This window comes from Macrosteles quadrilineatus, unplaced genomic scaffold (genome assembly GCF_028750875.1).
Source record: "Macrosteles quadrilineatus isolate MER2022 unplaced genomic scaffold, UCM_ALF_1.0 Scaffold_3__2_contigs__length_128488019, whole genome shotgun sequence".
Classification (NCBI taxonomy): domain Eukaryota; kingdom Metazoa; phylum Arthropoda; class Insecta; order Hemiptera; family Cicadellidae; genus Macrosteles; species Macrosteles quadrilineatus.
Window position 1 is genome coordinate 40678156 of NW_026542596.1, and position 12375 is coordinate 40690530.

The following is a 12375-nucleotide window of genomic DNA, read 5'->3' on the forward strand; positions in this document are numbered from 1 at the left end:
CCTGAGGCAGTGACTGCCAGCGCCCGGACACGGCATTTTTGCCACGCTGGATCGGTACACAATAGAAAACATACTAACTTAGTCTTTTAAATCTTTTTTGAACCTAGAGCGCTGCATTTAAAAACGGTGTCATTTATAGTTTTAATTTCAGACAAATAATTTCCTAATTATAACTTAGTAGGCTAGGCCTATAAAGCTTAGTTATTTATTGTTCTATTACATGGCTTTAAAATAAGATGAAATAGCTCATAATTAAATTAACTGGTTTAAAAAAATAAGTTTGTATTTTAAACTAAACTAGGCTAGGCCTAATTATCCATAAAATAAAATAGGTATAGACTTTTTCCCCATTTTCTAACGTCCATCAACACGTACGTAGTACACACGGTCAAGTCAAGAAGTCAAGTAACGATGATCCGACGACCGACAGGTACAGGTAGGTACACGTACATGGACATGGAACTGAAGTAGACACCTAGACCTAGACACTGACTAATAACAAAGACAAAGGGTAAGGGTTCAAGGGTCAAGGGATGGGACAGATTGACAGAATAGGTACTGGCTAGTATAACGAGGGTATACTAGCAGTATACTAGATGTTCTAATTTCTATTTTAGAGCATTCTTAAAAATCTTGGGTTTGTTTTAGTGCAATATAATTTGTTTGAATTTTTATTTATTTATTTATTTGTACCTGGCAGAATTAACAGCTGGATGGATATAAAACTATTCTGTAGAACTATAATAACACTTGCTGAGTACCCTTCCTTCGTACGTGTTGGTATACAATACAATGCTTACTGTACTCAAAATATGTTTAATGAAATACTCGCGCTTTGCATTTGCAATGAGAGAGGACACATTTTGAGAAAATTTGGTTTACTATAATCTACGGTAGCCTATACTATAGAACCATCTACCATAGCCATAATGTTCTACCACTTCACCTAAACAATAGAAAGAAGTAAAGTTCTCACACTCAGGTTTTTATTGCCGCTTGGTTCAAATTAGATGTTGTCACAAATGTTTAAAGAACTAATGGTGCTGCACCCTGTTGGTAAACCGTATTATCTTTTAATGCTATTGAATATCATAGAAACAAATTGTGTAGTTAAAACAACTGGCAAAATTATTTAATTCCTTTTAAATATGAATAGGCCTACTCATAAGGTTAACATGGGAAACTCTAGAGCCGCTGGGGCGGAGCCCGAAAGGATTTTTGAGATAAGAATATGTCTATATGTTAATCGGGAATGTGATTATATTTCTTAAGTAGGTAGGCCATGTATTCTATGGAAAAGTACCGGTATTAAGGATCGTCGTCGAAAAGGTTGTTATGAATAAATATGTAGGCTTAAACGTACCCAAGATATGAGCTATGGGCCTATTGGCTGTATGGTCCAGCGATTGCATCACACGGTGAGTAGCAACAGAAAGTGGCACATTGGAAAAGCGAGTTTAGCATCATCCGTAAACCTCTGTTTCAATCACCCACTGCAGTTGTGATTTTTTTACTTTACACTTTACACAATCGCCATTGAAGCGCCGTCAATGAGTGGAAACCTTGTTTGTAAGCTATCGGCGACGATCATTAAGTGTCCCAGCCACATACAACACTGATTCAAGGTTTTTTTTCTGGTTGTCAAAACTCAAGAACAATTTTATACACAAAGAACTTCTGGTTCCTGACCTGGATGATGCCTAGTTATTTAATTTCATTTACGGTTACACTATGATATTGCACTTGCGATTAATTAAATCCGTTATGTAAAAAAAACGTTTTTAATCTCACTTTGGGATTTGCACTTTGGGTTGGGATTTTCTTTCAAAACGTCACTCGAAATGGTTGCGGTATTTGTAAACATATCAGTGACAGCTAGAAAAAATAATCTTGATCCGAACAGCTGTTCGTTATTTCATAGACGATTATGTGATAAAAATTTAACGAAAATTTGACAAAAATCGCACAAAACTGCATTTTTGAACGTCCGTAATTTTATTTACAAAGTAGTGAGGCCACATTTTAATGGTTAAAGACACTCTCGCCAATCCAGTGAATACATAAAATGACTTGGATCTTGATAGGTACTCTCGTTTTCACGGAGAAGATTGCGTAAAATGCCATCTTGAGTGTTACAGACAGAAATAGAGATAAGACTCGTTTCTGCTTCTTTAATGTATAAAACGTAAAAATAACCTAAAAATATATAATTCTGAGCAATGTACAGACAAAACTTTAATTTTATTTATATAGATAGAAATTTGAAAAATATAAGGTGTTTTTGGCCTCTGTGGGACATAAAAATAAAATAAAAATAAGTAGGCTAATTCAGTCTAAGGTGTAAGTCTTTCCTAACCACATAAATGATAATTAACTTTCTTCTTTAATAGAGAAATTTGCTAAAAGGTGGAAAATTGCCCCATTTGATTACCGTACTAGACAAAAAGAACAAAGATTGTGGCTCTTTGAGGGGAAAGATAAAAAATCTGTTTACTTAGACATGTTGGCATTGTAATAAGCCATATCAGTGATTGCTGTATTTGAAATGGAGTTTCATGAAACCACTTGGGATGTCTTAAAAACGTGACAAGCCTAATTGTACTGTCTTTTTGTTTTATCGACTGTGTTTGATTTCTTCTTTATTTACAGAATGGCTGAACAAAACTCACCTGAGCCACCAGAATTTATCCAGTTTCTATTCTCGGATAAACCAAAGTTTGATTGTTTTTTCATTGTCGGAGAAGAGAGTTTGGTCAAACCTGTAAGTATACATATGAAATGAAATCAACTGTATTCATAATTTGCAAACATGTGCACGAAAGTCGTCATTACATTGGATCAAAATCATAATACTTAATCCTAAAAGAGTACAAGACATAATCACTAGCTTATTGAAAACGTTCTTATTCTAATGTAGAAGGAAATATTCATTCTTTGAGTACAGGGGTTTAGTTAAATAGTTATTTGTGTAACTAGTGGTGAAAGTGGCACTTTGCTGCACACGAGAGCAATGTTTACACATGAGCCGCAGGCGAGTGCGGAATGATCTCGAGTGCAGCAAAGGCCTTTTTTACTCGTGTTACACATTATATTTTTCCTACAGTCACTATAAAGCATATAAATAATTAGTCTTTCAAACAGTCTACAACACGTTTTTAGGTTCAGCTGGCAACACAAATGGTGCCCTAGAGAAAGTAGTACCCGCGGTCCGTATCACTCCGCTATTTTTTCTCGGCAAGAAATGTGCTCCGCGTTTTGAGAATATAGTTCCGTATGTTTTTGTAATTTGAAGTGGTTTCCGCGCCTAAAAAAATTGCTTTAAAGGTATTTTCTTGTTTATTAAGATCGTAGGAATGTTTTAAAAACGTTTAAAAGAAAAGTCCAGAAAGTTCAGAAATACCGAAACTATAAACACAAAATGACAGGTTAAATCGTAGTTATAATAGTAATCAGCTGCTCATAGTATTATTATCTTTAAGTGTTGCCAACCTATTTCCAAGCGTACACGGATTACGTGCATAATAGAACCACGCTGTTTTGTGTTGTTTCGTTGGAATCCTGATGTGCGGCAAAGTATAAACCGTACGACAAAGTATAAACAGTACGGCAAAGTATAAATATGCAGCAATTAGCAGCTTTCTGTACTATAAACAGTACAAGGAAGCCAACTTTGTCGGGTGACTGTAGGAAAAAGTACATTTTTAGCTTATTTTTAAATTTTGTAGTTGTTGTATCTAGTCCTTTAATTTTGTTGGAAGAGCATTGTAACATTTTATACCCATATACATTGGTTGTTTTTTTTTTCAAAAAATCTTAATCTATGGGAAGATGTTGCGTAGTTATTTCTGTTTCTGGTACAGTATTGATGAGAATCCCCTACCAGTGAGACATTATTTGAATTTTGACAGTATATAATATACATTGATAGATATAATAGCTATATATAGTCATTATGCCTAGTTCTTCAAATTTTTCCTTAACAGAATCTTGCCAATCCAAATTTAACATAATGCGGATTGCTCATTTCTGGAGAATTAAAATTCTGTCTAAATTAGCTTGTGATGTTCCTCCATAAATACTTATACCAAAGGATAAATGTGAGTGAATATGAGCAAAATAAACCAATTTTAGTGATTCAAGTTTACAAAATTTTGATAATCGATAAAGTGCAAATAGGCCTGTTGACATTCGATTTGCCACATGATCAATATGATCATTCCAGCTTAATTTACTGTCTATGTATAGCCCTCCCGAGTGTTATTTGTCGATGCTTCGACACATAACACACTTGGTGTAGTGTTTTGTGTCGATGCATCGACTCACAAACACTGTTTACGGCGACGGCTCTGGGACTGACTGAATCGGATTGAACTGGATTGAGTTGGGTATCGTTTTTTTCAGCAGATTAAGAGCTTTCTCCGGAGGTCTGTCTCTAAGCGCATTTCATTTTAGTTCCGAAAATATTGTAGCAGACAGCTGACGTGCGTATTTGTAAAGAGCTTGGTTAACCTCGGACCGATGACTGATGTGTTTTATTACGTTTATCATTGTTTTAGTATTAAAAATCAAAAGTAGTGATATACGTGGTGCATTATAAGAAGATTTAAGTGATTTTGAAGGGCTGGTTGATGATCCTGAAGAAGTAGGTAGTGATATTGATGTAAATTATCAGCCAGATTCCTAGCTATGGTTAGGCTATGCATTCTTAGCTAAACGCTATATACTGAAATCTGTTTTTTGCCCATAACTTATTTATTTGCAAATCTACTTCCTTATATTATTATATTTTTGTAATCCTCATAAAATTTTGAACAAAGTCGCTATTTTCAAATATTTATAGGCCTATAATTTATACAATTTCATTAAGAGCGCAAACTTTTTTTTTTTAATTTTCCAAAATATTTTTTTTTTTTTAATTTTTTTTTGAAACAAATGTTCCTTATGTTTTATGTATAATATTGAAGCCCATGATTTTCCAAACAAAATGGTATATAGAACAGTATAATTAAAATTGTTTTCAAGCTTCTCAGATCCGTTTTAATAAAACCTTGCAAATGAGCAAAAAATAGGCAGACATTGGCACAAGGGACACTCGGAGGGTTAACCCTAGAAATTTAGTGTTCACTATAATTTCTATATCTTCACCGGCTAATTTTAGTGTTGGGTAATCTGAGTTGGTATTCGTTTTTAGATTAAAGCGTGTAAAATTAGTTTTGGAAAGATTTAGTAATAGCTGATGATCTGAAAAAAATTTATTGATGTTCATCAAGTTATCGATGGCAGATGTTTCTATCTCATGAACAGATTTTCCGCTTACAAGAAGAATAGAATCATCGGCATATAAACAGATGGTATTTCTTGTTGAATTTGAAATAACATTGGGTAATCCATTGATATATGTAAGAAATAGTAGAGGACCCAAAATAGAACCCTGTGGTACACCATGTTTAATTGTTCTCAACTGTGATCTTGTTGTAACCATCTGGTTGTGATTGTTTAAGTGTCTATTTTCTACAAACTGTTTCCTATTAGTTAAATATGATTGAAACCATTTTAGTGAAATTCCTACAACCCCTAGTCCTTCCAATTTTTTAAATAAATTATGATGAGATACACTGTCAAATGCTTTGCTTAGGTCCATAAATATTCCAATTACTTTATCTCCCCTATCTACTGAATCAATAAATTTATCTGGAAATATGCCGGATATAAATCATGAATTACTAAGTGTGCAAATGTTTTTATAACCCTCCGAGTGTTATTTGTCGCTGCAGCGACACATAACACACTTTGTGTAGTGTTTTGTGTCGCTGCAGCGACTCACAAACACTGTTTACGGCGAAGGCTCTATGACTGACAAAATCGGATTGAACTGGATCGAGTTAGGTATCGTTTTATTTGACAGATTCAGAGCTTTCTCCAGAGGTCTGTCTCTAAGCGCATTTCATTTTAGTTCCGAAAATATTGTAGCACACAGCTGACGTGCGTATTTGTAAAGAGCTTGGTTAACCTCGGACCGATGACTGATGTGTTTTATTACGTTTATCATTGTTTTAGTGTTAAAAATCAAAAGTAGTGATATACGTGGTGCATTATAAGATTTAAGTGATTTTGAAGGGCTGGTTGATGATCCTGAAGAAGTAGGTAGTGATATTGATGTAAATTATCAGCCAGATTCCTAGCTATGGTTAGGCTATGCATTCTTAGCTAAACGCTATGTACTGAAATCTGTTTTTTGCCCATAACTTATTTATTTGCAAATCTACTTCCTTATATTATTATATATTTGTAATCCTCATAAAATTTAGAACAACGTGGCTATTTTCAAATATTTATAAGGTAGGCGTATAATTTATACAATTTCATTGAGCGCAAACTTATTATTTTTTTGAAAATTTTCCAAAATATTTTTTTTTACCTAAAAATTTTTTTTGAAACAAATGTTCCTTATGTTTTATGTATAATATTGAAGCCCATGATTTTCCAAACAAAATGGTATATAGAACAATATAATTAACATTGTTTTCAAGCTTCTCAGATCCGTTTTAATAAAACCTTGCAAATGAGCAAAAAATAGGCAGACATTAAGGCCAAAACAAGGGACACTCGGAGGGTTAAGTGAACTCTGGGCATGCTTTATTACTGTTATGGGAACATTGTTGAAGCCTGAAGATAGTTTATTATCAAATTTGGAAATTATTTTACTGATATCTGTCTCACTGATTGGTTCACATCTAAATTTATTTTGTTTGTTATTTATTACTAAATTAGGTACTGATAAATTTTGTGTATTTATTTTTACACATCAGAATCAACTACATTGACATAAAAATCATTAAAAGGGTTACATATAACAATAGGGTCATTATATACTTTTGAATTTACCTCTATTTCCTATGCTCTTCACAACCTTTTTTTATTTTTTATATTTAAATTAATTAAATTCCAAGTTGTCTTGGATACATTCCCTCAGCTCAAAATTTTTTCATCCATATAACTTTAGCTTTGAAAATATTTTTCATAAATGCTTTGTTCATTTCTTTAGCTGAATTCACTAAATATTCATTTTTTTTTGTTATTCTCCCTAATGTGCCTTTTTCTATAATTTTGTTCCTCTCGGTTTCTAGCTCATGATTATTCCAAGGGACTTTTTGATCAGTATCCCTACATTTAGTGATAGGAAAGCACATATCAAAGTAATACATAAAAATACTGTTGAAGATGTTAAATTTCAACTCAACTGGTGCAAAGTAGACCTCCTCCCAACATTCCCGACTCAGCATATTTGAGAATTTTTTAAGATTTTGGTTAGAAAATATCCTTACTGTTTTAGTTATTGGTTTATTGTTCATATTTTTATCAGGCAAGTTGAAGGTTAATAATTGAGCATCGTGATCAGAAGTTTGTGTGTTTAAACCACTAATTTGCATGTTGTTAGGATAAAAATTAATGAAAACGTTATCAATAGCACTCTCAGTCTTTTCAGTTACTCTAGTTGGAAAATTTACTAAAAATTCAAAATTATGTGAGCCAAGAATATCATTAAGTAGTTTAAACTCATTACAGTTTGGGTTTAGAACATTTATGTTAACGTCTCCAATCATAATTACATTAGTGTATGTTTTTGAGAGGATTTCCAGGGATGCATTTAGTTTTCCCAAAAAGATATAAACATCAGAGATAGGAGAGCGATAAACACTATTTAGTACAAAAGAAAATGAATCACATTTAAATTCTATCAAACAGCATTCAAATTCCTTTTCAGATGTTAACTGATTCGTAAATTCAAACTTTTAATTTTGACATTTTTAGCCTTTAAATTTGTTTTTGATAGTATTATGACTCCACCTCCAGCATTTAAACTACGTGAATAAAAAGTGTTAATATTATATCCGGTTATGGTGATAAGCTCCAATTCATGACTTTTCATTTTGTGTTCACATAGTACTATTATATCTGGGTCAATTTCTTGAATAGCAATTTCTAATGGTTCTATTCTGCTCGGTAGATGTTGAATATTAAGGTGAAAATTTTTTAAGATGTGTGATTTTTGTGATATTTTATCGTGTGCTGCTGGTTTACAATTTTTTACTTTATTGGTATATTTTTCGGAGTGTCGGAGTTTAAAGGTAGGCTGGGTTTATGGGCTGTGTGAGATTGAGGGATGTCTAGGAAGGCTATTTGGGACACCATCATCGATATCACACACACTATTACTCTGCTTTTTGGTTACACTTTTTGTCACTTCACTGTAACTCAGATGCCCTGGCGCTACTCTGGCAGGTGTAGCTGAAAGGTTGTGTGTTCCCGACATCTGTAGATTCTCATCCGTCCAAAGTGGAGACAATGTTGAGGTTGAGTCAAGGTCAAGCTGCACATTGACGGTCGTTTGTGAAGATGAGGTGGATGATACCAAGTTAGTTATGATGGGACACTCTGCATTATACTCTGCTTCAATTTCAGCTTTTAAATGTAAAAGGAAATCTTGATGTGTTAATCCTCTCCATAGGGGCCTTTTAGCTGTTTTCTGTTCATAGGAAACAATGTGCACATCAGCTCCTGTGGATTTCTGGAATTTCACTATGTGTCTTGCAAACGTGTGTGGGTGAACAAGATCTCTTACACATCCAATTGCTGAACAGAATAAGGTCTTTAATCCCTGGGCTTTGAAGTGATCCTGGAGTTTCTTGAAAGCTATGCTATAGTCCTCTGGAGTCGGCTTGTCAAAATATGCTGCTTTTGTTATTAAACTATAAATTTTTGATCGACCTGTAATACTCTGACAAGCTAGATGTTTTGAAATGCGATCGGCAAGTAGGGGTGGTCCAAACTGTTTACGGGAAACAACTGCCACTCCCGCCGACATATGTCTGTCTTCTGATATGGAGTGAGTATTGCAAATTTTGATTTTACTGTTGAGTGTTTGTTGTGGAGATGGAACTGGCTTGGTTGTCTGCAATGTAATTTCTTCTATTAGATTGGCAATTTTCAGTTTACCATGTCTGTTCATGTGAAGCCCATGACTTGTAAAGCAGTGTCGTGGGAATAAGTGAACCGGCAGAAGTTTCAAGTTAGAATGTTTTTTTTCTCAATTTCAGCATTAATTTTGGAGATTTTTAGGTCAAATTTAGGATTGTCTTGCCTCATTGGGATAGTTGATAGTATGAGGTTTGTGTGTTTTGAGTCCCTGATTGTATTTTGTATTCCATCCATTAGTTTCTTGATTCCAGTATTCTCAATATTATTGGCACCACCCATAACCAATAGGTAATCTTTTATATTCAGGTCTTTGGTAAGTTGATGTTGTTCTTCTATCACTTTGTCAAACTGTGCTCCAGGTCTGATAAATGCACACACATTTAGACCAGTCTTTTTTTCTATTAGTTCACTTATTCTCTTTCCGTGACTATCAGCAAGAATAATTAGGCTAGTTGATTTTTGCTATTTTCTACTAGTTTTTTGCTGTGTTTTCTGGCTTTAGGTGAGTGATTAGTTACGTTGAATTTTTGCTGCTTCTCTTGATGTGGTAATGTAATGTTGGTATTTTTTTCAAGTGAAGGTACAGGCTCCGGAAGTGAATTGTCATCTATTGAAAGTAAGCTATATGGGTTTGTACAGATTATGTTATCATCAATTGGTTGTTTAGTCTTTGTTTTGGATTTAATGTTAGTGTGCCACAGAGTTTCATTCCTATTATTTGGGTTATTGGGTGGCAACTATTACAATTCTGGATGTTGGACCTCAGATTTTCAATCTGGGTCTGCAGTTCATTTTTGTCTCTAGACAAAACTTCAATTATACCTTGAAGGTTTTTATTTTCTTCTTTGTATTTATTTAATTCTTGTTTGAGTATTTGGGTGTGGAAGTCATTAGTTTTGCTGATGTTTTCATTAATTAGAGGATTTTCTGGAAGCTGGAAGCTACATGTTTCTGTAGGGACACTTCGCTGGCATTCATCATCTGAACGTTTTAGAGTTTTCTGATGCAGCTAAGTCATCAAGAGAACAAAGCTGCGTTTCATTAGTTTTTGTCGCCTTTGGTTCTGTACTACGTCTACTTAGATCAAGTTGAAATGAAAATCCTTCTTTATTGAGGCGAACTTAGGACCTCATGGTCCTTTCTTACAGTTAACCTCTTGAAGCTTTTTGCTTGGTGTAGGTATTGGTTTAACAGATGGGGAGCTAAAAGTTTTTTCAGTTTTATTTTCTATCTCCCATGCCTTTCCAATCTCTATCAATGCAGTCTTATATTGGTCTTTGTGTTTCTGGGATATCGATTCCAGTGGGCATTTAAGCTTATTTTTGTGGTAGTGCATCAGATCAGTCCTGTTTACAAAGCTTGTTTCATTTGTCGCTAAAAATAAAACTTCATATTTAACAATAGTTTTATAAGTAGTCTTATCAATATTTTGTACTCTGGCTGGCCAATAAGGATATCCTTTTATCTTAGCAAAAACTAAGTTGCCTACTTTATAGCCTATTCATTTGCATTAGAAGGTGAAGGAATTTTAATTTACTTAAATATCTATGCTTGGTCTTCAATAATATAAAACTGCTAAGCTGTTTAAGCCCAAGGACAAAATCTCAATTGGTAAGTAAAATTATAAAAATAAATCAGTACGGTAAATAAATAAAAATAAACTGCTTTTCTTAAAATAATACAGGGAAGTATATGGTGCTGAAAGTGTATAATAGTCCAGCTCAGTGGAAGTTCAGGTGAAGGGTCAGTTCTCCATTGTAAACAAATCTGCAGATTATGAGACTGAAGCTGAAGTATCCGAGGCAAGTTTGCAAGTGGGCTGGATATCAGTTGCAGGTACAAAGGTCAAACACTCACCACACTCACTGCCACTTTTGAGGTCTTATCTCTGGTCCCATCTATTCACTAATAACTAAAATAATCCTGTAATATTTTGGAGAAACCTTGATTTTATAAAAACCGGTTACTTTAAAAAAAAAACTTATTGCATACTTTTGCACAAAATTTCAAACTGATGAATTTGGTACTAAATACTTTGTATAAAAATATAATAAACTGGCAAAACTTTGAGAAAACTAAGGCTGACTGAGGCTGTTTCAGGACTTTGTCCTCTTCAGCCAGGGAAAGGATTGCAGCTCTTTAACGCATACATACTTGTCTTAAACTTTCTGATATAACTTTCTTATTTTAACTTTCTGAAGACATAAAATACTTGTCTTAAGCTTGGCACCTTAAAATTGAGAAGCTGTGTGAACTATTGAATACCCCCACCGCAGACCTACAGACTAAGCAAATTTCCATTGCTTGATTGGATTTACAATGAGATATCTCCTAAAAAATATCACATTTATTATTTCCCTATCTAAGGTTTGCTGAAACAGTGGAGGGTAAAAAGTGTTTTTTTTTTATGTTAAAAGTTTAATATAGGCCTAAAATAAATGCATTTTCCAAATTTGATCAAAATATGTCCATAGTCAGTCAAAATAATTTATTCTCCATAAGAATAACATGGGAATTTCAAAATTACAATTATTTTGGAATTTAATATTTCAACATACTAAATTATTATTTTTTTATTTTAGCTCCTCAAAAGGTTCTAAGAGAAGTTGCAACCGGTACTACGGGGTGAGGTTCATAATGTCCAAATTTCACAAACTCCAACGTCTAAAATATTAAATAAACAGTGCGTTTCATAACCTCCAAACTTCATAAACTCCAAAACTATAACTTCCAAATAAGCACAGTTTCACAATGTCCAAATTTCACAAACTCCAACGATAATATATTAAATAAACAGTGCGTTTCATAACCTCCAAATTTCATAAAATCCAAAACTATAATTTTCAAATAATCACCGATTCACAATGTCCAAATTTCACAAACTCCAACTTTTAAATATCAAATAAACAGAGCGGTTCATAACCTCCAAGTTTCATAAGCTCCAACGGTACAGTCTCTGCCATAAGTCAATCGGGATACCGAGGCGGACGGGCCGAATGAACCTCTCTGTTTTACACAAACATACATTCACTCAACCTGCTCTGCTGCACTTATTTGTTAACATAAAAATTTCAAATTGATATATTATTTTTCTGGAAAAACCAGTGCTCATTACTATGTAGCTAGTTTTTACCTTAACATAATTGTTATAATTTATTTAGGCAAATTAAAACAGATGATTGTTTTTTAACACCATAAAAAACATGAAAAATGTAGTAAGCGAGGAACTTTTTTATTTTTTGGTCAGGAAAAAAAATCCTGCTGCAAAGTTTTAGATCAAAGAATGAATTTTATTTTTTATTTGAAGCTTTTTTTGATACGGAGCCTGCTTGTATCATTTTTAAGCGATTAAAAATAGGCCTAAAATCGCTTGGCGCGGCATTGGCGCTAGGAGTT

At 33.7% G+C, this 12375-nt stretch overlaps 1 protein-coding gene across 1 annotated transcript in view; it reads left to right on the top strand.

Moving 5' to 3' along the window:
- The first annotated feature begins 415 nt into the window (after nucleotides 1–415).
- LOC128989781 (BTB/POZ domain-containing protein 6-like) overlaps nucleotides 416–12375 on the top strand; it is a 35898-nt gene continuing 23938 nt past the window's right edge. Inside the window, exons 1-2 of the mRNA XM_054411827.1 lie at nucleotides 416–436; nucleotides 2650–2761. Of these exons, the coding sequence (XP_054267802.1) occupies nucleotides 2651–2761 (111 nt within the window). The 5' untranslated portion in view covers nucleotides 416–436; nucleotide 2650. The remainder of the gene's footprint in view (nucleotides 437–2649; nucleotides 2762–12375) is intronic.